The 27,107-nt window shown below is 38.8% G+C and overlaps 2 protein-coding genes across 6 annotated transcripts in view; one reads left to right on the top strand and one right to left on the bottom strand.

Moving 5' to 3' along the window:
• The window catches only part of mamdc2b (MAM domain containing 2b), a 31,802-nt gene extending 10,446 nt beyond the window's left edge, over window positions 1–21,356 (bottom strand). Inside the window, exons 1-5 of one of the 4 annotated variants that reach the window (XM_082157592.1) lie at window positions 21,220–21,356; window positions 6,264–6,416; window positions 6,082–6,186; window positions 4,337–4,587; window positions 371–455 (exon numbers count right to left, since the gene is read on the bottom strand). In XM_082157592.1, the coding sequence (XP_082013718.1) occupies window positions 371–455; window positions 4,337–4,587; window positions 6,082–6,186; window positions 6,264–6,294 (472 nt within the window). In that variant the 5' untranslated portion in view covers window positions 6,295–6,416; window positions 21,220–21,356. Of the gene's footprint in view, window positions 1–370; window positions 456–4,336; window positions 4,588–6,081; window positions 6,187–6,263; window positions 6,604–21,219 lie in introns of those variants that run through there. The other 3 variants (XM_082157593.1, XM_082157594.1, XM_082157591.1) reach the window with 3 other exon arrangements.
• On the top strand, window positions 10,906–26,981 carry apba1b (amyloid beta (A4) precursor protein-binding, family A, member 1b). 2 transcript variants are annotated; one of them, XM_082157589.1, is made up of 12 exons: window positions 10,906–11,044; window positions 13,701–15,399; window positions 16,571–16,672; window positions 16,780–16,819; window positions 18,760–18,905; window positions 19,712–19,801; window positions 21,243–21,446; window positions 21,537–21,716; window positions 22,623–22,835; window positions 23,839–23,958; window positions 24,043–24,183; window positions 26,023–26,981. In XM_082157589.1, exons 2-12 carry the CDS (start codon window positions 13,741–13,743, stop codon window positions 26,092–26,094), a joined length of 2,967 nt encoding a protein of 988 aa, XP_082013715.1. In that variant the 5' UTR covers window positions 10,906–11,044; window positions 13,701–13,740; the 3' UTR covers window positions 26,095–26,981. The 2 variants fall into 2 exon arrangements, with proteins under 2 accessions (XP_082013715.1, XP_082013716.1); XM_082157590.1 differs by having other exon boundaries at window positions 19,715–19,801.
• Window positions 26,982–27,107: the final 126 nt, after the last annotated feature.

Here is a 27,107-nt window from a genome sequence, read left to right on the forward strand (position 1 = left end):
ACCAAAAAAAGGAGTAATTATTTTGCATGAAAATGTCAATAACTAGTTTTGAAGCCCTCTAGCTCTGCAAGCCTTTTAGGGCGATAACATCGGAGCACAATGCTGACTAACATAAGACCTGAGCAACAGAAATCTGGGTTAATTTAAACGATTTTCTTTTGCCTCAGGAATGTGCACCCGGGCTGGACCCTATAACCATCAAAACATCGTTAAGAAAGAACAGCATCTTTTTTCCGTGATTAATAGTTCTTTTCATGTGGTTGGCCCTGATTTTGGCATTACATTGTTAATGTCATAAATAAACAAAGTGAAAGGTTGCTGGGCTGAATCTAACATGCTGTTTAGTGGCCCAAGTTAAGAGAGCACTAACCTATGCAGTATTTGTCAGAGATCTTTATCTCATAGATGGACACGCTGCTGCCTTCTTCTTCTCCTAGTTTGCCTTCAATGACAATCTACAAATGTGGAGCGAACTTGTCATTATTCTCACATGACAATAACATCAGCAAATCTAGAGTAGGCCAGTTAATAAAAATATGTTCTTAGCATAGTTCATATTAAGTTATGAAAACGTTATCAATATTCCCTGAACAGTCAAAACATCCAGGTTTTCAAATGTTTTTTTTTTCTTGGTTATGTGAACATTAAAGGTAGAGTAGGCAATTTTTTTATAGACACATTTTGTTATATTGGTTGAAACTCTCTTTACATCCTGATAGCAATCAATAATAGAAGTGTCCTAAATATGTACATTAAAATATACATACAGTATCTTCTGTGGAAGTCTCAGGACCAATAAATGTTCGTCCAATCATTGCACTCGGTCCGAATGAAAGGATGTCCTACCTGCCTGTTAACATGTGCATTTGCATGCTTCCACACAGTCATCGGCGCGTTCAGTAAGGCTGTGCAGAGTTGTAGACAGACGTCAGTCACCGAGCGCCACAAACAAACAGTAGCCAACTTATACTCTTCCTCCTGAACCAAAACAATGAGCTTATGCTGCGTTCACGCAATGTCATAACTGTAATTACGAGATGGCAACCCTTGACGTTAGGGTTGGGTACCGAAACCCGGTTCCAATAGGGAACCGGTTCCGACGTAAACGGTAGTATCGAGACCGAATAAGAACGCAACTTTCGGTGCCTGATTTCGGTGCCTGACTTCACCGCCCCCTATAAAACATCTCGCGGCACCAATGATCCAATAACAAAACATATCCAGTTAACCAGCAGAGCATTCATTTAGATTGTTTGTTAAATAAGAGACGATCTAGCGCTGAACTGTGTTTTTTTAAATCAAGTGATCAAAGTGCTCGTTGCCGCTGCGATCAGTGGCGCGGATACAGTGTTTTCTCTTGTGGCTCGCGCACACCGCACTTTCTTCACTCGGCTTCTTCACCGCGCTTCAATACATTGCAGGGATCGATCTATATATGAGGCGCCGTCTATATGAGTATGTGCGCGGAGAGTTTGTGTGTGCGTGCTCGCGTCTCAGATGAGTATGTGCGCGAGTTTGTGTGTGTGTGTGTGTGCGCTCGCGTCTCAGATGAGTATGTGCGCGGAGAGTTTGTGTGTGTGTGTGTGCTCGTGTCTCAGATGAGTATGTGCGCGGAGAGTTTGTGTGTGTGTGTGTGCTCGCGTCTCAGATGAGTATGTGCGCGGAGAGTTTGTGTGTGTGTGTGTGTGCGCTCGCGTCTCAGATGAGTATGTGCGCGGAGAGTTTGTGTGTGTGTGTGTGCTCGCGTCTCAGATGAGTATGTGCGCGGAGAGTTCCGCGCGTCTCTTGTGTGTAGAGTTTGCGTGTGTGTGTGTGTGCGTGAGCGACTTTAGATGTGACGCTGTGCATTTCATATAGTTGGAGCATTCAGCAGTATACATGTATGTGTGACTACTTAGTATATGTGTATGCAAGCATTTTATGTGTGCGTGAATGAAGTTCGATTTAGGCCCTAGACGGCGCCTCATATCTATTCGTCTGGTGAAATCACAACATATAATGCACACAAAGTGTCCCTGCTTGATATACAACCACTGATGAGCATAATCGGTTTAAAAAAACAAAAACAAAAAAACAACCTACGAATGCGGATTAGAACCCAAAACCTCTGACACTCTTGACTAAAGTTCAAGTTCAGCTGCAGTGTTCCTCTTCGGGTAAGTCTGGTATTTTAAAGGGCACCTATTATGCAAAATTCACTTTTACATGGTGTTTGAACATAAATGTGTGTTGGCAGTGTGTGAGCAAAACCACCCTAGAATGATAAAAATCCACCCAGTAGTTTTTTTACTATCTCAATGAATCACAAGCACTGTCTCAGAACGAGCTGTTCTAAGATTGCCCTCACTGTGACGTAGAATTGCGCTAAGCCCCACCGACGTGATGATTGACAATCTGGTTTTGGCATAGACCCCGCCCTCGGTGATCTGTACACCATCCTCCATTGTTTCAACCATGAAGAAGTGTAACTGTTAGGTGTTCTGTTGTGGGATGTAAGAATGGACATACTAGTCTTCACTGACATCAGAGCCACTGAAAACGCAGCGGATGGATTTTATTTATGAAGAAAAGGCGCCACTTAAACTTCCTAAATGCAAGAATCATTTTCTGACTGACTGTTTAGTGAACGAGGGTCAAAGTTAATCATCAAGTGTGGATCGTTGCCTACTGTTCGCGATCCAACGTCACCTCCAGAAGAAGTAAGTGTATTTTATGATTTATGAGCAAATAGTCATTTTAATCGATGTCAGCAGTAACAACAAATGCGTCTAAAGCTAACGTTATTTATTGTCGTCGTCATAGGATGTCTCAACAAACAACGTCAGACAGTTTTATGTCACGTAAATTATTTTTTTTGCAGCAATTACAAATGTAACGTTAAATAAGTGAATACCTCTATCTCCATAGACAATATATAAACGTATATCTCCCTGCAGCATTTGTTTTCTGGTTCTGTAACGTTAGCCATCTTCTCACATTTGCCACATAAGCGTGTGTAGTTTAAAAAAATTGCGCGAAAGTTATCACAATTTGTTTGTGTGTGTGTGTGTTGCACATCCATAATTGCAAAGGGGACGCGATTAAAACTCTATAAGTACATAGGAATGTATTTAAAAAACATTCCGAGACGCCCTGGTCCATTCTCATTCGTGTTTATTCTGCCGGAGTCTTTTCATCCAGCAGGGCCAGGTCCAGCAGGGCGGGGATTATGCAGCTCATTTACATTTAAGGTGGTACACACCAAAACAGCTCTTTTTAAAACAGGCCCCAAAAATGACATTTCCAAATGGTTCTAATAAATTAACTGTGGGGTATTTTGTGCTGAAACTTCACAAATACATTCTGGGGACACCCAAGACCAATATTACATCTTGTAAAAAGGGGCATAATAGGTGCCATTTAATGCCAACTGCAAATCTTGCATATCAAGTATGAAGTATATCAAGTATATTTATATGAGGCTATACTATGTGTGTTAAATATTTTGTAAGTTTTGTAAAAGTCTATAATATATAATATGTAATATTATATATATATATATATATATATATATATATATATATATATATATATATATATAATATGAGAAGACAACATTTTGATCTTAACTTAAGTGTTTTCGGCTACATCAGCACAATTTTTTATTTTATCAGAAAATCTTTTTCAGAAAACACACACAGGTATTATTTTTTTGATAAAGTGTGTGCGGTTTCGTTTTCTTAAGTACCGGTTTAAGAACCGTTTAAGCACCGGAACCGTTTGAAAAATACCGAGTAGGTACTGGTATCGGATAAAACCCAACCAATACCCAACCCTACTTGACGTTCTACCCAGAGTTGTTCACAAACTCATACACAGATTTATGTGTTTCTATGTCAACGCTATCAACGCCGAAATGAATGATGATGCTTTGCAGACTCTGCTGTGTGCGTTCATGTGTTTTGAAGTGTGGCTTTGGAAACATTTGGATCTTATGCTTTCAAAGCTAGCTTGCTATTGCTAGCTTTTCCGAAATCGCCTACCTTACCTTTAAGGAAACATTCCATTTGATAATTTTGCAAACATAATGGGAATGTTACTTTTGAAGGTTCTCTATAAACACTGTAAAACCAGTAGAAATATTAAAAAAATGTTAGATGAACATCCAACTAAAATATTTCAGAAAAAACGTTCCATGAACGATGTATAAATATTTGTGCTATCATTTTGAGAACATTATTTAAGACCAGATAACTTTGAACGGACTCTTAATGTTACTCGAAGAATGTTTGTTCATAACCTTGCCAGAACGTTAGCTGAGACCATCCTCTGTTAGCTGGGTATCAACAGCTCTCACCTTAAATGTTTCGGTAGAGTTCTGAAGGTCAATGCTGGCGATGAGCCAGCTGTCAGACGGGGTTTGGGTCGTCCACAGCACCTGATCGAAACTCTCTCCGTCTGTGCGTTTCTGCACCTGCAGGGAAGCGCCGGCTGTGATCTGATACACCATCCTGAAACAGCTCCAGTCCTGTTGATCCACATCTGGACCCAAAAGAACCGCCTTCCCCTGGTCCTCCTGGACCCGCTCCTCAGCTGTGATGAAGTGTCCTGAGTGAAGCGGAAGGAAAACAACAATCATGGCAAGAGTTTGTGTGTGTACAGCTGAGAAAGCAGTGACAGACTAATCAACCAAACTATTGTTTCATGACTGAAATGCTAAAATACATCCGTCAAGTGTCACATGTCGGCATGGGCTTCTGTTTTCTCTACATTTGTATTTAAGCCTTGCATTTCTTCTTAATTTCCTCTTCTTAAATCAAAAGCAAATGATCCAGTGGGAGTGTGGAAATGCGATTCATGCCACGTTTAAACACAACAATTGCCCAATCCAATAATGTGCTATTTTACTATCTCCAGATGCCGTAAACATTGAGGCCACTGCATCCAGATGTGTGCCTCACTAAACACGATTTCTTCACTTTTTCTGGGCTTTCAATGCATGAAGTTCACATATTTTTTTTACTTTGAAAACAATGTCAAACTCTATTTGGAATAAACTATGTGAAACATTGCTTTTCACAAGCCTAAAAGTGGTCTTAAAGGGTTAGTTCACCCAAACAAATACAATTCTGTATATATATATATATAATATGTGTGTGTGTGTGTGTGTGTGTGTGTGTGTGTGTGTGTGTGTGTCTTGGACAAGAGAAAAGGAGAATTTTTGAAGAATTTCTATACAGCTCTTTTCCACACAACACCAGTTCATATAAAATGTATTAACATTTTAAAATAATTTGACCATAACTGCTTCACTGCCTATTTACTTTTTCTAGTAAAATAATAATGATAATGCTAAACTACTCAATAACATTTTGTTTTCAGGATTCCTCTTCTTCTGCATTATGATATCAGGACAGAAGCACCGCTTTTTTTTTTACTTTATGCCCTAAAATGATCAAAGTGAACATCAATTCAGAAATTAAAAAACATGTTCATCACAGAAGAGGCTTATTAAAGAAATTGTATGTTTAAAATGTAATTTTTACTGTATTTTTCATAGATTAATATATATCATCATGCCATTGACTCATAAACAGAATAATCAGATATATGACCCTGGATCACAAAACCAGTCACATGTCACACGGGTATATTTGTGGCAACAGCCAATAATACATTGTATGGGTCAAAATTCTCGATTTTTCTTTTATGCCAAAAATCATTAGGATATTAAGTAAAGATCATGTTCCATGAAGATAATTTGTAAATTTCCTACCGTAAATATATAAAAAATAATTTTTGTGAGTGAATGCAGCACAATCTCAAACATAAATGGACCACTTTAAAGGCGATTTTCCCAATGTTTCGATTTTTTGGCACCCTCAGATTCCAGATGTTCAAATAGTTGTATCCCGGCCAATATTGTCCTATCCTAACAAACCATACATCAATGGAAAGCTTATTTATTCAGCTTTCAGATGATGTATAAATCTCTAAATTGTGACCTGGTTTTGTGGTCCAGGGTCACATATCATCCATGGTGAACTTGGCATCAAATGATTAAAAAATGCACTGCGATCATGATCATCTGCTGAAACTCACCGGACGAGTCGAGAGTCCAGCTGAGGAAGGCTGGGTCGGACATATAGTCACATATGCTCTCCCGAAAGCTACAGGAGCCTGGCAAAAGCTCTGCTTTAGCTGTCACTGAGAGAAAAGAGCACAAACACACCTTTAAGCACGTACAATGATGGACATGACAACCAATCAAACCAAGTCCTCACCAATCAAGCTCAGAACGTAGAAAGAAAGCATCTTCTCTCCTGCGGTTTGTTCAGCAAAGATGAAATAAGAGCCGTTTCGAGACTTCACTCTTTCATCCTGTCCTTCTTTCCAGCGTTTAACCGACGCTCAGATGCGATCCTTCTGTCTGGCTGCTGCAGGAGAAGAAAAAGGGAGGGAAGAAGGGAGAGGGGTTCAGTAATGTTGACCAGATTCAGAGGTTCCCTTACCTCAGACCTGCTGACCGCTTCTCCTCCAAACACCTTCATAGATCTGATCCATATCTGATCCATATGGACCTTTGTTTTTCTTTCTTGAATGTGTGACATCTTGAAATCAGACAGTCTCTTGTAAAGTATTTCCACTTTGGTACTGTGCCATCTGGAGCACCACAACATCTCCCTCTACTCCTGTTATTCAGGCAAGAATCCAGTAAGAACTGTGTTCTAGTTATGAAACTTGTGTTGATGATATGAGCACATCTGTCACCATGAAATCAAAATGTTTATGGAATATTGCAGTATTTATTATAAATGGTTTATCCATTACTTTTTTTTAATTCCTGTGCCTCACAATCTTTAATCAAAATAACTTCCTCTTTCAGCAACATCTCTTCTCTTCTCTGATGATGTGTTTACTGGGGAGAGGGCGGAGCAACCTGTCACTCACATGAGATCCACCAATAGCAAACCACAACCATCAGTTCCCCACGGACAACATCAGTTCCAGTTTGTTCTTGTTCCAGAAGCCGTTTCACTCGGATACACGTACATGACAATAGGGAAGAAAAGACTATCACAACTTCTGTTCCGTGATCTTATGAGACATTATTATACATTCTGTCCGCTTGACACCAAATAATATATCAAGTCATATATCAAGTCAAATTTCCAGTGGACACTCTTTACAGACTTTCATATTTTCCTTTTTTTTTATTATTATCATTATACATTTATAAATCTATATTTTGTGTTATATTTCCTTGGCAGTAAATAAAAATAAATAAATAAAAATAAATTAAAAAAAGCTGCTACAAGGGTGTTTTTACAGTAATACTGCTGAGGGAGTGATGGCAAATCTGACATCTTTCTCTCCTCTGACTGCCGTTATCAGTCTCTTTATTTCCCTTCTTTTGGAATGATGTGGAAATGCTATGTATTTTTTTTCTTTCGCTATTGGAGCAAATAGGAATACAAAAATGATATTTGCTTTTGTCTCCCATTCACCGCTATAGAAGATTACCCAACAATGTCGACTTCTGCTTCCGAGAGGCCTCGACATGTGAAAAGGATCTATGGCTCTGATCTGTATGTATAATTCTCTATATAGATCAGCGGTCCATAGTATTTTTTTTTCATCCTTTTTCTATTCTAGCTCTTTTGTCATCATTTCAGTTTCCATGTTAACGCAGCCTTCTCTGATTGGTGGATAATGGGTAGTGTAGTTTTTGACCAGGAATTTGGCTATTAAACACAAATTGAAAAATATAAAAAAAATTATTAGACTGACAAATTATGCAGAAAATCAGAGATCACTGTACAGCGCAATAAATGAGTTTGGAATAATCATAATAATAAAGGTAAACAATAAACAATAAAGGGGTGTTTCATTTAAAGTCGGCATGAAACTGAAGTTGTGATAGTCTTTTCTTCCCTATTGTGACGTGTATCCGAGTGAAACGGCTTCTGGAACAAGAACCAATGAAGGGCGGGACTTGATTTTGTCCGTGGGGAATTGATTGGAAGGTTGTGGTTTGCTATTGGTGGATCTAATTTGAGTGACAGGTTTCTCCGCCCTCGTGCTAGTGAACACATCATCAGAGAAGAGATGCTGCAAGAGGGAAGGGATTATGAGGGCACATGAATAAAATAAAAAAAGTGCACTGAAAATTTATTTATAATAAACACTGCAATATTCCATGAAAACAACAATTGTCCATTTTAATTTCATGGTGACTTTACAATTTATCTATACATTTTTTACTAGATATTTTTAACTCTCTTTTCTTCAACAAGGCAGGAACATTATGAAAGCAGGGAACGGATTAAGGGAAAGATTATTTTGGAAAAGCTTTCATATGTGATGAAGCATACAACTAACATTTTACAACATATGGGGTTTATTTATAACATGCAGTTTTTGAGTTGTTCTGATATCACTGAATTATTAAAATCGAAAAAAAAAATTTTTTTTATTGAAATATGACAAATATGAGTTATGTCTGATTTTTTTATTTTTATTAATTTTAACGTCTTAAAAAAATGACATTGTACACTTAATCAGTGTTATTAGGTTATTTTTTCCTAATGTTTTATTTTTAAATTCTGTGCAATTTCATTTCACAAAAATGTTTATGTTTTTAAGATCTGTAAGAACTGAACTTGGAACAATGTTCTTCATTCCACACACTCTTTTACATTTAGAGGGTGAAGTCACACCGTTGTGTGTTACGGGTCAAACCATAAATAATTAGAGGCTGAAGTCACACAATGTGGTCCACGAACACAGTTTGGAAACATGATACAAATGTGTAATGCCGGCAGAATGTGACAGAGCCAGAGGACGCTGGAAGTCGGGTTATCTGAACTCAGCGGATGGGTGGGATTCTTGACCACATGAAGCAGTTCCTCTGGGAATTAACTGAATATACGCCATCACTGATTTCAGAATTGACATTTGTTTCAAATTAGGTCAGGTTTTGTGTTCCTCCCTCTGCATACACATTGTTGATACAGGAATTAATACTTCAGCAAACATACACTGGTTTGCGTGACAAGACCTGTGGCTGCTAAGTGCTAACAGACAGATGCTTTTGCACCGAGAGGTCAAAGTGGTCTACAGTAAATGATAAAACCAAACTCATCTGTGTTCCACATGTAAGCCAGAATCCTCATCTGAGAATGGTAGAAGATATAAAAGAACTATATTTGAAGAAAAATGTCAAAGCAAGCTATTTATTAAATACTAAACAAAACAAGACAGTACCATTTACTTCAAATATTTAGCCCTACAGCTGGATATAAAACAATTCCTGTGTGAGCAGTAGGCCTATGTGTGTAACATTTCTATCCAGTATTGTTTACTAGTGCCACCTGCAGCATATTTCATTTCATAAACAGAATAAAATGTTTGCTATGCAGCAACAGTAATGAAGTGAACGAGTGAATCCGTGATATGTATCAAAAAAAAATTTATTTGAGGATGTGCCTGTTCCCAAAGGGTCTCGATGGCCTGCTGCTTTCTGACATCGAGCAATTATTTATAGGCTTTCCCAGAATGGCACATGAATGGAAGCATGAAATGAAAAAAAGAAAAGTTTTATAGAAAAAAAGACTGCCTTAGTTTAGTGTTTTAGGTTCATTTAAATGATTACACAAAATGATATCATAAATAATTATAAATAAAAAATAAACATTTAAATTCATATATTTTAAATAAACAGTTGAGATTTGTTTCTTTCTCAATTTATAAATAATTGTGTGATTTGCACGTTCACATTTTGGACCAATGAGATTTCACTGTGGGCGGGGCTACCTAGCGCAACCCTACTGTAATAAAAACGCAACCACAGAACAAAGAAACAGTTTACACAATAGCATTTTTTTATGCGTTTTCGCCGTTCATTTACATGACAACAGCATTTTGTCGGCCTGAAAATGAAATTTTTTGGAAACAGGAAGATTTAGAAAATTATTCCATTATCGTCTCAAAAACGTGAATTTGTGAAAACGGCCACGTCATGCGCATGCGTAATACATGTTCAGTCTATAGGCGTGTTTCTTCAGTTTACAAAGTGACATCGCCAACTACTGGCCTGGCAGCAGAATACAGCGTTTTAGCGGATCCGTGGGAACGGGGATCGTTTTGACAATGTCATCTATACCCGAAAAGCGCAAAGGAAAAGCGTTTCCGGTTTTAGCTCGTGTAAATTGTCCCAAATGCTGTTTGATTTACGCTAAAAGAGAAACCCTTGAACTTGACGCACAACGTAATAACGAACGCGGTTGCCCAGCCCTGTTCGATCCGCGATTGGCGTCATAGCTTATACGCTACTCCTACATCCTACGTTATACATCGTCGAGTGTTACTCTTTTGGCGTAAGTCGACTTGCGTATGGCCGTCTGTCGGAAGCTAGTTATCTTAGTTGAAGTTTCAAATATGGATATTTTTCTTACACGAACGCATCACTTCGCTTCAGAAGGCCTTTATTAACCCCCCAGAGCCGTGTGGAGCACTTTTATCACGGATGGATGCGCTTTGATGGACTTCCAAAAAAATTATACCCATTGAATAAGTAAAGCTTGGAAGAGCCAGGACTTTTTTTTTTATATAACTCCGATTGTATTCGTCTGAAAGAAGAATGTCATATAAGTTACACCTAGGATGGCTTCAAGGTGAGCAATTCATGGGCTAATTTTAATTTTGGGCTGAACTATCCCTTTAAAGGGAGTTTATCACTGTGATTGAAGGACAGTGTGAACATCCGCTTACAGTCCGGAGTTCTTATATGAGAAAGTAACATCTGAACATTAATAACAATCTGTGTATCTGCAGAGGAAGTGTAATTGAGTCAAAAGCACAGACAGATGGTTCGGGTTGTTGCGGGATGGTTTGGGGGCAGGGAGGGTGTTTACTGGTGTGTAATCCGCTCTGATGTCACCGTGTGCTGAAGGAGGGGTCTGAGATCCGCTCGCTTAATCCCCGTGTGCTGATAATATAAGAACAACCGACGAAGATGAAGGCGAGCCGAACAGCTCTTCTTCATCGCTTGGGCTCATAACAGGTAGGTGTAACGGATGAGACTGTAAACTGCTGTCTGTTTGTCGTGTTTTACTGAGGGCACTAACGCTCGTACAGGAGCTGCACCTGCTGGATGTATTCACTGGGGAGGGAAGATGCGTTTGCCTCAGCGCAGGCCCGCTACATTATCAAACAACACGCTTTTAACTTTTATTACCGACGGAAAGTTTTTAAATGACACCGTTAAATCTTATTTTGGTGTTTTACTGTGTGTTTAACTACAGAAAATCTTTATTTGATAATGTTAGGAGCGACGAAATGTCCATATGGTTAGCGGTATCACCTGGAAGTGACTGACTGCTGCAGTCAATAAACACAGATAACGTTACATTGGTAAGAGACAATACAATCATTGCGGTTTTATGCTGAGGCGTTCCCAAGGTTTTAAAGTCGCTTCTGATATTAAGACGAATAAGAAGCAAATTGTTAGTGTTAATGGTGAGCTAACAATAAAACCGTGTTTTGTTCAATATACAGAGAAAAATACAATCGATTTCACAGAACATTAAATGTAATTTACAACCTAGCCTACTGTTTATTGTTATTGATAAAAAATATGAACAACGTTATAATTTACGGTGAAAATCTATAGCCTACTGCTTTGACAGTCCATCCAACAAGACATGTGCATGCACTTTTTAGAATATGAATAAAACGTTGGAAACAATATACAATTCACCAGACTTGTGATTTAGAGTGAAATATTTACAGACAAATCTGATGATATTTTATTAAAAAAGTTAGTTTATTTTTGTTTTTTATCTCTTAATGCACATTATGGTGTTTTATTTTACAAAGTTAAATTGTTTAGTTTGCATCTTTAAAATGCATCTTCACAGCATTGTTTTAAAAGCCGTGGTTCATAAGGCCAAATAGGTTTGATTAACTTCATCATGTGATTTTAAGTTTTACCACCTCTATTAATATGGTTATTATCAGTATTAAAGATAGTTGTTCAGTTATTGGTATTATACGAGATATTTATTTATACAGTTATGCACTATAAAATATATATGCATCAAAAGGTCTCTCATAATGCTTGAAACATTGTCATTATAGTCTTTGATGAAATTCTAGCAACCACAGTTTTTTTTGTTTGTTTTTTTTTCATTACAGGATTTTACAACTGCAGTGGGATTTACATTTCACTTTTTTTTTAATGACTCATTCATTAAACCTCCTGTACCTTACTGTACCCACTGTACATTAAACCTATAATTTTTCTAATTTCTTTCACAGTTACACTCTAATTGTAGAATGTAAAAAATATATATAATTGGGTGGCACCACCAGCAAATGTTTTATTTTATTTTATTTATTTATTTATTTATTTATTTATTTTTAACTCAAAGAGAGTGACACCACCTGCCACCGGAACTGCAGAGTGACCCAAATATGCATGCATGCTCTCAGCTGTAAACAATACAAAGAGGCTGCATGCATGGTGAAAGTGAAGATCTCTGTTTAAATAGGGAGGTAAATCCCCTGGCTTTGGGTTTTTATGGGAGGTTTGACAGATGAATCTGCTGAACTCCAGGACTGGTAGAGTATGCAGCATGACGACTGCCCACGGTGAGGCCATCTGTGACAGTGCTACTGCCATGATAAACCATGTCTCTGCACAGGAACAAGAACATACAGTGTGTTACTCTGTCATTATACAGACACATTGCTTGATTAGACATCTATAATTTACACTGCCTGGCCCCCAAAAAAGTTGCTGTTTGAATTTTGCTTTGGGATGTACTGGAGTAGACTTTACAGAGTGCTTGACTATAACATCACAACATTTACTTCCATCAAGAGGTGCATCAATTTTTGGTCAAGATCTTGTATTGACAATGCAAGAGTCCAGCACTCTATAAAGTCTCCTCCAGCACATCCCAAAGACTTTCAATGAATTTAAGGTCTGGACTCATGTGCCAATTCATGTGTGAAAATGATTCTTCATGCTTCCTCCCAACCATTCTTTCACAACTTGAGCCTGATGAATCTTGACATTGTCATCCTGTAATATAGCCATGATTAACATGGTTGTTTAAAAAAAAAAAAAAAAACCTACACACTCCATCTATTAGGGTTAGAAGAACTTCTGCCAAACATATAACATCTTAGAAACATAATAATCACTGCAATAATAATCCAATCATAGACTCTTAAAGGGATAGTTCACCCAAAAATGAAAATTCTGTCATAATTTACTCACCCTCAAGTTGTTTTAAACCTGTATGAATTTCTTTTTTCTGATGAACACAAAAGAAGATATTTTGAAAAATGTCGGTAACCAAACAGTTGATGGACCCCATTGACTTCCATAGTAGGAAAAAAAATACTATGGAAGTCAATGGGGTCCATCAACTGTTTGGTTACAGACATTTTTCAAAATATCTTCTTTTGTGTTCAGCAGAAAAAAGAAATTCATACAGGTTTGAAACAACTTGAGGGTGAGTAAATTATGACAGAATTTTCATTTTTGGGTGAACTATCCCTTTAAGCATTTGCCAATTTAAATCTGGGCAGTGTACATGGATGGTATTTTTAGGACATGATACACGTATATTTTCACGTTTAACGCTTTCACACATATATTGTAGGATATACTCCTCCTCTACTACCTATGATTTCTGTGTGTCATTCAGGCAGCAGCATCTAGACAATGAGCAGTGAGTGGGTGGAGCCATGAGCCATAGGGAGGAGCCAGAGGAGGCAGGTCCCAGAGGCCCTCCCCCTCATCGCAGCAAGCAGCCCAATGGGACTCCTCTCGAGGGAGGTCGCCCCAGATGGAGGCCATGCCAGCTGCACAATCCCGATGCAGAAAGTCAAGGCCACCACCATCATCGCCATCAACAAGCCAACCAGCACCCATCTGGATCTAGCCAAGCTCCACCACGCCACCGTAGGCGGCATGTTCCCGGTCAAGCACAGCGCAGGCGGACTGAGAGCGGAGACACTGAAGTTAGAGCTGGCCAACAGCCCAAGCTGGGGGCGTCAAGACATCGTCGGGGTGGAGAGAGACTCCATCAGAACAGATACAGACAACAACACAAAGAAGAAGAACAACAGGTGGTCAAAACTCCTCCAAAAGAACAAGCTTCAGAAGCATTATCTCCAGAAGATTCCTCTCAAGAACTGCTGACTCCATCTCCTCAGGATGAACCAATCACTGATATACTGGATGGAAACAGTCCAGATCTCTCCCATTCATCTGATACACAGATTGATCGTGATACAGATCCAGAACAGCCAGAGTCTTCAATGGAACAGTTGGAGGAGAAAGTTCAATGTGAAGAATCAAAGTTTGGCGAAGAGGAATTGGTGAAAGAGAACAAAGAGGAAGAGGACTATTCCAGGGAAACTCATGAACAAGACTATGTTTCACCTATAATTACTTCAAAATGTCACCATGAAAGTAAAAGAACCAGTCCGCGAAGAGTAGATGTTCCTCCGTTCGCCACATCTCCTCACAAAATGATGAACAAACCTTTTTTTCAGTCTCCACGAACCTTCCCCGAGACTCTTCGAAGCTACAACTCTGATCCAAAATCATACCCTACTCATTTTAACACCAGTTACGCTCAATCAAACAAGAATAAAGGGTTTGATAGTCCCATGTCCCATGTTGTGGACCACCAAGATGATCTCTCAGACTCTAGCCCTGAAGCCCGCACTGATTCTTACCCTCAACTAAGCCCATATTCTCACCCTGAAGAGACTTTACCAGAATATCAGACCGAATCATCCCAATGCAACCTAACAGATCCTAATCCAGCCCTTGAGGGTCCTCAGATGTACAGGAGGAACGAGAGCATGACCATGGACGAGTCTGATGACCAGTGCGACCCAGAGGAGGACATGGGTCAGCTCAGTTCAGTGGGCTCCAGGCTGCACCACTATGATGAACAGTCAGGAGATGAAGCCGAAAGCTCAGGGAGAAGCAGAGCCCAGGTCAGGAAGACATCAAGCTCGACTAGCCTATCACTGGACGTTCACCCCCAAGAGGAGACATCGGAAAATACTCAGCTTTCACCTGATGTTCAGGTTGAAGTAGTGGAAAGACCTGATAAGTTATACACTTCCGCCCAAGATCAAATAACAGAGTCTTGTAGAGCTACAGGAGATGCTGTCTCTTTGGCCATCAAGGATATTAAGGAAGCTATCGAGGAGGTGAAGACCAAGACGGTGCGTTCTCCCTACACGCCTGACAAGATCACGGAGCCCGTATGGGTGATGAGGCAGGACGTGAGCCCTGTTGAGGAGAACCATCCTCAACCACATCCTCAGATTCACTCATACCCACAATCACCATGTCAGCTATCGCAGCCTTCTCCACTGTATGCGGTGAGTGAGTTTTCCTGCATAATGAACACAATTCCTTATGATGAAGTTCCTTATGAAACTTTATTTTAAAGTACCCCTTTTATGCTATTTTAAAGGCTTTCTCTTACAAAAGGTTTACATGCATCCAAGGTCAAAAAACACTTTAGTTTTCATAATGTACATCGCAGCATCACCTCTTTTCTCACAGTGTCTGAGGTTCAGTCAAGGATTCGGTCTCTCTAAACCCCCCTCCTTTCCACGAGCCTACTCTGCTCTGATTGGTCAGATGGCCTAGTCTGTTGTGATTGGTCTACTCTGCTCTGATTGGTCAGATGGCCCAGTCTGTTGTGATTGGTCTACCACTTACAGAGCTTGTCGGAAACCAAATTCAAATACCTGAATTTCATCTCCAGAAAACAGCGTATTCTCCATGTCAACAACACTAACCAAAGTCTTCCAGGCCTCAGCTACTCAGTGTTTGAGGTTCAAAATAGACGTTGTTAGTGAGCAGCCAATGTAGACATAGGCTGGCATTATGCAAATCTGTTACAAACCTAAGTTGGTTCGAGCAGGAAGACTGGAATTACTAACGACTTGTTTCAGGCAGTTCAGAATCGCTTCTTTCTTTTAGGAGACAAAAACTTGTGAAAGGCAATATCCGAAAAGGGACAATAGGTTCACTTTATAAAAGGCCACAATTAGGCATTTTTGCAGAATAATGGCAACGTTTTTGCCATTTTTATTCTATAAGCATGGACAGTAAAGTAAAGAATGGTAAATATTGGATAGAAATATTTCAATGCCAGACTTGCTGCGGCCATGGAAAACCTGCAGATGACAGGGGATTGTAAAAAGTCATGAAAATGTATTCTAAAATTGATATTGCAATTACACTTTTTAATTATGCTTGGTTAAAAAAAAATCTTTTTCATAAGTGCAGTCTCTATAAAATAATCTTTATACAGTAATCATGAATGCCCGGAAAAGTCATGGAATTTCATTTCACCACACACTCTGGACAGTAGGAATAGTTACTATACACAAACACACACACACACACACACACACACACACACACACACACACACACACACACACACACACACACACACACACACACACAGATGTTAAAAAAGAACAAGTGTGGTGATAATGCAACTTCTGATATTTAATAGCAGTGTTTTTTTTACAGGCTCCAGTTCAAGATGCTGAGCTTCCTTTGGGAGCAGAATCCTCTGGAGTCCATCATCAGGACCAGGATCCTGACATCAGTCCCTGTGTGTCATGTCAAGAGGTGAATTATTCTCTTTGACTTTCAGCCGATACATTTATGATTTATTCTTATACTTATTCCTTACGCCTTTACTGTAATTGTAACAGTACTGTGTTTTTGGTTTGCAGCCTAGGAGAAATTTGGCCTCTTTCCCTACATATGTTGATGGTAAGTTTAAGGAAACCAGACTCTTATGATATGTGTCAAATAAGACTCATAAGGAATTTGTTATCCTGCAAGATTGTAAACCATTTGAATTTAAGGCTGTGTCCCATGAAGCTTGTCAAGAATGTGTCTAGGATATATTTCACAGTTTGTTTTGGTTCGTTGTCCTGATAGAAGATCCAACCACGGCCCATAATAAGATTTCTAGCAGAGGCCGTCGTTTTTTATTTATTTATTTTTATCTGTTGGTATTTGCTAGAATCCATCAGAGGTGTAGAGTCCAGGTTCAGAAAGTAAAAGCCCTCCTCAGTATTCCAATCTCCTGGATTTGCTAATTAGCAGAGTTTTTCAGCCAGGAGACAGAACTAATTAGTGAAACCAGCTGGCTGAGTTCATGGGTGGAATAAACCTATGGCAGGACTTTTACTTTCTAACCCCTGGACTTTACACCTCTGGAATCCATGATACCATGCATCTGAACAAGAAAAAAATAGGCCCTTAACATTAAAGATCCAGCAGTAGATTTAACCGAGGACATGGAGTACTTTTTATCCCTGTGTGCACTAGAACCATCTGGGGGGTTTGCTGGCAAAAAGCTTTTTTTTTTTTTTGCTTCATCTGATCATAGAATCTGGTCCTGTTTGAAGATCCAGTCGTGTCTGACAACTGAATATGCAGGAGTTTGTTGTTGGAGGTGCGAGGAGGATTTTTCTTGAAACCCTCCCGAACAACGTGTGGGGATGTAGGGACTGTTTGATCATTGTTTTAGGGTTTATGACCCAATGACTCAACTAATCTCTGCAATTCTCCATCTGTGGTCATTGTAGAGTCTTTGGCCACTCAAACTCTCCTCCTCGCTGTGCATTAGAACGATATAAACACACATCCTCTTCCTGGCAGATTCATAACATCTTTAGTTGAGTGGAACTTCTTAATTATTGCCCTGATGATGGAAATGGGGATTTTCAATGCTTTAGCTGTTTTCTTACAGCCACTCTCTATTTTGTGAAGCTCAACAATCTTTTGCTGCACATCAGAACTATATTCTTTGGTGTTACTCATTGTAATAAATGATTAAGGGAATTTGGCCTTTGTGTTTCCTCATATTTATACTCAACAAGAAGTCATAACTAGACAACTTCATGTTCCTAGTCACCCTGGTGTGCTAAAAAATGTAAAAATGAATGAGAATATACAAATATACAAATTTCTAGTTGTGCAAATAATTGTGGCCAACATATTTTGGAGAAAAACAATTATTTCATAGGTTGATTCCCCCCCCCCCCCCCCCCCACACACACACTTTCAAGTCTTTTATGTCTATAAGAGGTTAGATTTTTGTATTTTTTTTTTTTAATGAATATTGAAAGGATAAACAATGCAGATTATATTTTACAGCCATCTTTGATCATATTTACCAGGGGTGCCAATAATTCTGACCAACTAAATAGACATATTTCTAAAAATAACAACTATTAAAAACCACTAAAACACACAATACCATTATTAAAACTTTTATTAAAATTAAAATAAAAACAGAAAAATATAAAAACTGATTCAAAATATTAATAACTATAATAGTATCTCAATAATACTAAAATAACTGATAAATACAAACATGTTTTTAATTATTTTTAACACGCTTATATTTACGTTTTTTTTGCATATTTAGATTTTTGACATTATTTTCATGACAATTAAGCACATTTCTCCTCAGTTTTCATCACCATTATGCAAAATAAATAAATAATTGTAAAGTATTTGTAATTCTGCTTTTATTATGAAAATAAATGATATTAAAAATGACAGGATGATTTTCATTACAGTATACCAGAAACACGAGAGTAAAACACTGAGAGCATTTACAGTGATGCGAATGCTAAAATAATGCAGAGCATCAGGTTCAGTGTTCTGCTATCCCTACGGTCTGCCTGTTTCCACAGTTCCTGGCCCATGTGACCCTGAGGATTTGATTGACGGCATCATTTTTGCCGCAAACTACCTGGGCTCCACCCAGCTGCTGTCAGAGAGAACACCCACGAAGAGCGCGCGCATGCATCAAGCCCAGGAGGCCATGAGCCGCGTCCGGGTGAGAACACACACCCATACACACAGACCAGATGCTGTTTCTCTGGTGGACCAATTATTTGATGCTCCTGTCTGTTCTCGTTTTAGAGCGTGCTCAAACATGCACACACCAATATTTCACTCAATCACTAATATATACTGATTCATCTAAGGTTATATGAGGTTATGGATGAAAAACATGTCACATACATCTCTGAATATCTTGCCTCTTAACAAACAAATGTGAGTGACAGGTAGTTGATTCTGAGAGTCAGATTTTGTCTCCGGGCCCGCTGATGTCATTCTGATCAGAGCTGAAATTTTGATGGTGTTTCCTAAACCTTCAGCCTATCACAATACCATAACATCCCACTCACCCCCCGTCCCCCCTTCAGCCAAATTATCCCGTGTTATTTCATTTGGGCGTATCCATCTTTTCCAAACCAATGGCATTGCGCCTGAGCTGCCCACCATGCCCTCTTATGTTTGTAGGCTTTATTTGACCGTTCTCTGTGTTTATTTGTCCCTTGCCGAGCAGACAGCCCAGACACAGGCCAAAATCAGAAATAAGGTACGGTGTGTGTTCCTGTAGACGTGCAGGTGTTTAGTAAGATTGGTACCAGCAGTATTTATGCAGTTCTTTTTCCTTTGTCTTAAATCAAAATGTGTTGTTTGACAGGCTTTTATATAATTACAAGTACCAAGGGATTCACATGTAACAGCATCTCTGATGGTGGACTAGACTCTAGAGAGTGGTGTATTTGCTGGTGCAGGAAGTGATGCGCTGCTTTAAGAGTGATAACAGTTTTTCTTGGCTCACGGTATCAGCAGGGCACTGAGAGCGGGCCGCCGTCCAGCACAGAAGTGGACCTCTTTATATCAACGCAGAGGATCAAAGTGCTCAGCGCTTTCACACAGGTGCAGAACACACTTTCATGCTTGTTTCACTTTGAGTTTTCTTTTTAAAAATGCAGTGAACGGCTTTGCATGTCGTGTGCTAGACAGACTTGTGACGATAGGCGAACGGGCTGGTCCTCATTGCTGCTTATTCTGACCAAGAACTGTTTTTACGACATCATTTTCAACTAAAATGGGAAACCTTTAATGTGTTTTGCATTTACACAACAGCAACGTTTTGGGGGCCTAAAAAAGCAAACATTTGAAATGGGTTTTCAAAGTGCACATTTTTGACAACGATATCGTTATCGTCTCCATGTAAACTACAAAAACGACAATTTGTGAAAACGGTGACATCATGCACATGTGTATCACGTTTCTTTACAAAGTGACATCGCCATCTACTGGCCTGGCATAAATAATACAGCATTTTAGCCGTTTTCGTGGCTCCGTGTGAACGGGGAACGTTTTGACAACGCTGTCGCATGCAAAGGAGAAACCTTTAGGTTTTTTGTACATTGTTGCTGTTTAAATTAAGTCTGAGCGACAAAAGTACATTGAAAATGCAATTCATACATGCTATTATTTAAATGCATATCTTCTAAAGATGAACATGATTTATTTATTTATTTATTTATTTATTTATTTATTTATTTATTTATTTATTTATTTATTTATTTATTTATTTATTTATTTTATATTTTTATTGGAGAATTAAGTAAAAATGTTCAGGGTGATATGACTGTCTTGGTATCATAATGAAGAAAAAAGCCTAATTAAAAGAATGAAATTCTAATTATTATTTTGAAAACTATTTAAAATATATTTTATGATGTATCTTAATGTATGCAACTTTTTTTTTTTTTTTTTTACTATTATGATTTTTTTGACATTTCTAAAAACAAAAGGAAAAAGTATCATTAAATGACTGAAAGTCAAATTCAATGTCATGTGGTGCAACCAACATGCAGAAACAAACATTAAACAGGAAGTGACATCATAAAGAGGACCTGTCAACAACAGTAAGTTCTCATTCACACAGAACGCATTTTTCAAAGCAGAGAGATGCAGTTTCTTTAAAAATTTTACTTATTTTAACTTGAGCGCTGTGTTTTTAGAACGTAATGTAATGCGCGAGACGCTGCAAAAGACGCAAGACTTAAGCGCAGCGGTTATACATGTCCGTCTAGCGCGTTTACATAGAAAAACAATGGAAAAGTAGCGCATTGGAGAAGAACAATTTGTTCTGTGTGAACAGAAGTCTCTTAAAATATCAGATATTTGGACCTTTTCATGTTAGATTAGTTGGTTAGTTCAGGTTGTAAAATGTCATGTGGTGTGACATGGCACTTTTTATTTGTTGTGGACACAAATACATACAGCAGTGACGGGAATAAACCTCATTAGTTGTGATCAAATGTTCAGAAACACAGACTGACCTGTAGCATCCTTGTCTTGGCAGGAGACCATGATGGACCATCCGCTGAGGACCATCTCGTACATAGCCGACATCGGGAACATGGTTGTGCTGATGGCTCGTGGGAAGATGATTCGCTCTCAGAGCGCTCAGGAGAACTTAGACACGGCAGAGATGCAACACACAAACCCAGCACGAGATGACCAGCGCCAGTACAAGATGATCTGCCATGTGTTTGAATCAGAAGATGTGAGTGTTTCAACTCTTACACCACGTCCTCCATGGAAAGCTGCAAATTGTTGATATTTGTTGTATTGCTTGGTTCTTTCTCTCTGTCAGGCTCAGCTGATTGCCCAGTCCATCGGCCAGGCCTTCAACGTTGCGTATCAGGAGTTTTTAAGAGCCAATGGCATTGATCCAGAAGACCTGAGCCAGAGAGAGTACAGCGACCTGCTCAACACTCAGGACATGTACAACGACGACCTCATTCACTTCTCCAAGTCTGAAAACTGCAGAGATGTAAGTTGACCTGGGCCATAAAGTGACAGTCGTTGAGCTTTTTCCAATGGACAATTATTTGAAATATGTGTGTCCAGCCCTGCAAAGCACCAATGGTTATTTATCGTTGCTAAGCCAAACACTGCAACTAAGTTGTTTCAACCCTGTTACAGTAAGTTTGAAATTCATCAACTTAAATGCATAAAGATAACGAGTCTCTTATTAAATCATGCATATAAAATAAAAATATCAATTCGATTTCTGTTGATTTCTACACAAAACATGTGCAATGACCATTCAGCCCTGTTACATATATATATATATATAAAAAAATGTTACAGGGTTGAATATCAATTATATAAGATAGGAATATCACACTATACCACATTATTTGCAGTCATTATTTTTGCCAGGATTTATATATATCTAATGTAATATAAGAGTTGAAATATTAAGCTTTGAAAAAAATTTAAAGGTCAATTTAAACATAATAATAGAGAAAAACACCTTGATTGAAACATGGGAGAAATACTTGATAATGTCACTGTTTCTAATATAACCCTAGGAATAGCCAGTAAACCATTATTTTAAAAGGGGGAAGTGTATATGGCACAACAGAAATTAGAGACAAAACCAGAGTCTACATTTTCTCATAATATGCACAAAATAATTTTAGAGGAAAAATGATGTTACCAAAGCATTTATATTTTATTTTCAACAAAAACAAAATGTTGTAAGAATTGGACGTTTTTCGATGGCAACAAATTGAGACAAGCAAATTGGATGATATTCCAAAGAATAAAAAAAAAAAAGGTATGATTTCAAAATGAATTTTGCCATGCACACTTAACAGAGCTAAACTATCAAATAAAATGACTTATTATTGGACCTGTAATCCTGTGATAATGAATTCTGTGTGTGTGTCAGGTGTACATCGAGAAGCAGAAGGGTGAGATGCTGGGTGTGGTGATCGTGGAGTCGGGCTGGGGCTCGATCCTCCCCACGGTCATCATCGCCAGCCTGATGCACAGCGGACCCGCAGCCAAGTCCGGGAGACTCAACATCGGAGATCAGATCATGACCGTCAACGGCACCAGTCTGGTCGGACTGCCGCTCTCCACGTGTCAGAGCATCATTAAAGTAGGACTTGCTTGTTCTGTTGTGTTTTCTGTATTTCTGATCTGACAACAAACATTTGAGCTTTTAGACTCTACACACACTGATTCCAAGGGAGTTTCATGTTAGCATGTTGCTAAGCTAATAGCTCAAAGCTGTAATAATCATAAAAATACATAACATAGAAATGTTGGGTAAAATAGTCTGTTTTTAAGTAAGTTAAACTTAAAGCCGACACGGTTTGCAATCGCTGGTATTTCTGACGTCACAAACTACCCTGTAACCAATCAGATCAACGTGTGATCGTCAATGAGTGGATCTCTGAGCTGGAGTGAGTGAGTGGAGGCGGGGCTCATTTGCATATTCATAGAACCGCGTATACTAAATGAGGCAAGGGTGTAGAGTTACATTCAAGCTATTTTAAGGCATGACAAATATTTTTAAGGAAAATTTTGGTGAGCAAAGATGAGTTTTAAGGTATAAAATGATTGACTACAGGGAGACTTTAAATGTACTATATTCTGCTATCTTTGATAGATTTTTTTGGATACATTTCTTTTTTATTCAGGTCAGTGTGGATTCTGGGATTGCCTTGTTCACAAATAGTATCTTTATAAGAATTAAGGTATGATCACATTTACTGTTGTTCTGGGAATTTCCACGGGCGAAATCCAGTCCTTTCAATAGGAATCCAGTGAATCGTGTATTTCGCGTGGGGGAGAGATTTCCGCACGCAGATTTGGCAAGTCGATCATGTGAATTTGCCGTGTTGACTAACAGAAAACTGGTTTAAACGTGACTTCTGTGTGTGCTTCATACATCTATTGACAACCCAGCATACGGGGAACTTTGGCTTGTGTTCTGGCAATGTTCTCTCAAAGTTATGAACTAACATTCTTCCAGGAACATTAATAATAAAACGTTCCAATAATACTTGCAAAATTATAAAATAGAGAAAACATTCCCTTAATGCTTCACAGCAAAATAATGTGTTTTGATTAGTGTGGTCTACCTGTTCTGTGTTCAGGGGCTGAAGGCTCAGTCCAGGATAAAGATGAACATCGTCAGGTGTCCCCCTGTGACCATGGTGCTCATCCGCAGACCAGACCTTCGCTATCAGTTGGGTTTCAGTGTACAGAATGGCATTGTGGGTATTAACATCAAAACACTGGTCAGTTTTGACTGTTTTACTAGGTAGCAGCTGCTAACAGAGTTGATGTTTTGTTGTCAGATTTGTAGCCTCATGCGAGGGGGGATTGCAGAGAGAGGAGGCGTCCGCGTGGGCCATCGCATCATCGAGATCAACGCTCAGAGCGTAGTGGCCACACCTCACGAGAAGATCGTCCACATCCTGTCCAACGCCGTGGGAGAGGTAACGAGTGTCCTCCGTCAACTACGGTTGGGGAGTCCGATTTCTTTTCCTGTATTCTGGTGCCTTTTCATTAAACAATTGCTTATATAGCTTTAAACGATTATCGCATACCTTGCAAGGTTTCCCAAAGATGAAAAAAGTAGTTTTGAACAAAAAATCCTTCCTCCCCCAAGCAGTTAATCCACAGCGACATGCATGAATGTTGCCATAATGTGTGAGACAGACACACACACACACACACTAGATGTCGCAGTAATACCATGCTGAAAGTCTGAAGACTCTCAACTGCTTACAAAGTATATTACAATGGCATTGATTACAGCTTAGCCAATTATAATCAAGAACTGGAGGTGTTATTTTTGTCTGGCTATAGCATGAGGCTAAATGTAGCATAATGCTGCCATCAAGGCAACGTCTTTTTCAGAGACGTCCCTGTTTATTTCAGCAAGATTCATTCTGCACGTGTTACAACAGTGTGGCTTCATAGTAAAAGAGTTCAGGCACTAGACTTGGCCAGCCTGCAGTCCACACCTGTCTCCTACTGAAAATGTGCGGTGCATGATGAAGCAAAAAATACGACAACAGAGACCCCAGACTGTTGAGTACGGAGGTGTTAGCATTATAACAACAATGTAAGTGTAACTGTAATTCAAAGATGGAACAAAGACTACAACAGGCGAATAAATGAAATATTCACTTAAACAGCAGCTTGTTTAGTGACCTTATGTGAGCGCACAGCCAGACACTGCTTTGTTTACACTGCTGTGTCAGGGAGTGCAGCATGTGCGAGGAGTGAAAACATGGAATGGAGTTATATGGACTGTGAATGAGCCAGTGGACTGGATTGGAGGAAGCAGCGGCGTGGAAGTCAAGGCTGTGGATAAAAAGCGGAGTGGAGTTTATTTTATTAGTGCATTCCTGAAGCGGAATGGATTTGACAGACGGCGCTCTGAAAAGTGAACAGACATATGTGTTGAATTGGAGATGGTAAAAGTGAGTGGGTCCAATATCATTGGTCTTAAAATGTGGGTGGGTCTTGTCCAACCCATATACAGTGGTTCAGCCGGCTATGGTAGGAATAAAGATTGATCATAAACAACAATAGAGCAACGATATGACTAGTCCCAGTTAGTCCAGCACAGTACATGTAGCAAGTGTTTTTATTTTTTATAGATATAGAATAGTAAGTGTAAGTATTAATGGGTCAAGTGTTGACGGAAAAGATGCGTAAGCAAATCTGCAGGACCGGGCCGTTCTAGCAATGTGTTCTGTGAAGTTCAGCTGATCATCAATCACAACTCCAAGGTGGTCATAATATTTCAGCTCATTCTATGAATGAAATCGCCTTGTTGTCATGAGTCCAACTGTGTCAATGTTGCTTCACTTGCATTCACATAACCACTCCCATGGCCTCATGGGATAGCGAAGTGTCCGTCATACTGAGAGTAGTAGATCATCCAAGTACTTTTTGCCTATCGTTTTACGAACACTATGAATTCGGACATACTACTACTTTCAAGTTAGCATGTTGCTGAGCTAATAGCTTAACACCATTACACAAGACCCGTCACTCATATTGTTTTGAATGGGGAGAAGTGCAATGCTCAATATGGCGGAATGTTGACCGTTGTTGTCAGATTACATTGGTGATTTCAAATATGAAATTTAATCGTAAGCTTGGTCGAGTTTGGAGAATTTGAAATTTCCTCAACTGAAAAGATAGGAGCTGAGAGGGTTTCAAAGATGGCCGCCGAGTGAAATGACTTGTCTTAAAGGGGCTTTGTTAATGGTTATCCAGTGAAGGTGAATACTGTAATCATGTGACTCTGTATTCCTCAGATCCATATGAAGACTATGCCTGCCGCCATGTACCGCCTGCTCACGGCCCAGGAACAGCCCGTCTACATCTGAAGCTCCATCACCTTTACACACGCTGACCCAGACTTATTATTTATTGAGATATTAATATAACTGTTTACAGATTTATTTAACTGGATGTATGTATTTATAATTCCATTAGTGCATAAACCAAACCGTTCCAGCAGCATCTGACCTGCCTTAATCTGCAGGTGATCTCTGAACGCCGTGATCATTCCACTGGCATCAGTTCAGTGTTCAAACGTACCAAAGAGAACTGAGCGGCCCGACGCACGGCTGGAGATCACTGAGCACAGGGACAGATTCACAGGACACACACCTGAGTTACTGAGCTGTACTGTTGTCATCAATAAACAAAAAGTAAAGGTACAAAATATTAGCATTTTTCATTTGTCACATTTTCTATAGGATGTTTTCCAGCACATTCGGTAAGATTTTATTTTTTTCAATGTTTTTGAAAGAAGTCTCTTCTGCTCACCAAAAGCTACACTTATTTGATCAAAAACACAATAAATATAATGTAATACTGTGAACTACTATTATAATTCAAAATAACGGTTTTCTATGTGAATGTGTATTTTAAAATGTAATTTATTCCTGTGCTAAAAGCTGAATTTTCACATGATCCTTTAGAAATCAGTCTAATATGATGCTCAAGAAACATTTCTAATTATTATCAATGTTAAAATCAGTTGTGCTGCTTCATATTTTACATTACAACAGCATTTAAAACAATATTAATCTTAAATGTTTGATAAATGTAATGCATCCTTGCTGAATAAAATAATTTCTTAAAATATAAAAAGTCCCCAAACTTTTGAATGGTAGTGTAAATTTGCAAGCATTTAAACAGCAACCCTTTCTTGCATTAATACAATGGCAAAATTAATAATGATAAAGTATTATAAAAAAATGTAGACCAATTTAATCGTTATTATTGTGACAAAAACTATTTCAGACACTAAAACTATATCCTGTATCAGAATCTGTCAATCCCTGCTCTAGATATGGCTCAAGTTATTAATAATAATGAGACAAGCAAAGCA

Source organism: Leuciscus leuciscus (genome assembly GCF_965113295.1).
Source record: "Leuciscus leuciscus genome assembly, chromosome: 24".
NCBI classification, from domain to species: Eukaryota; Metazoa; Chordata; class Actinopteri; order Cypriniformes; family Leuciscidae; genus Leuciscus; species Leuciscus leuciscus.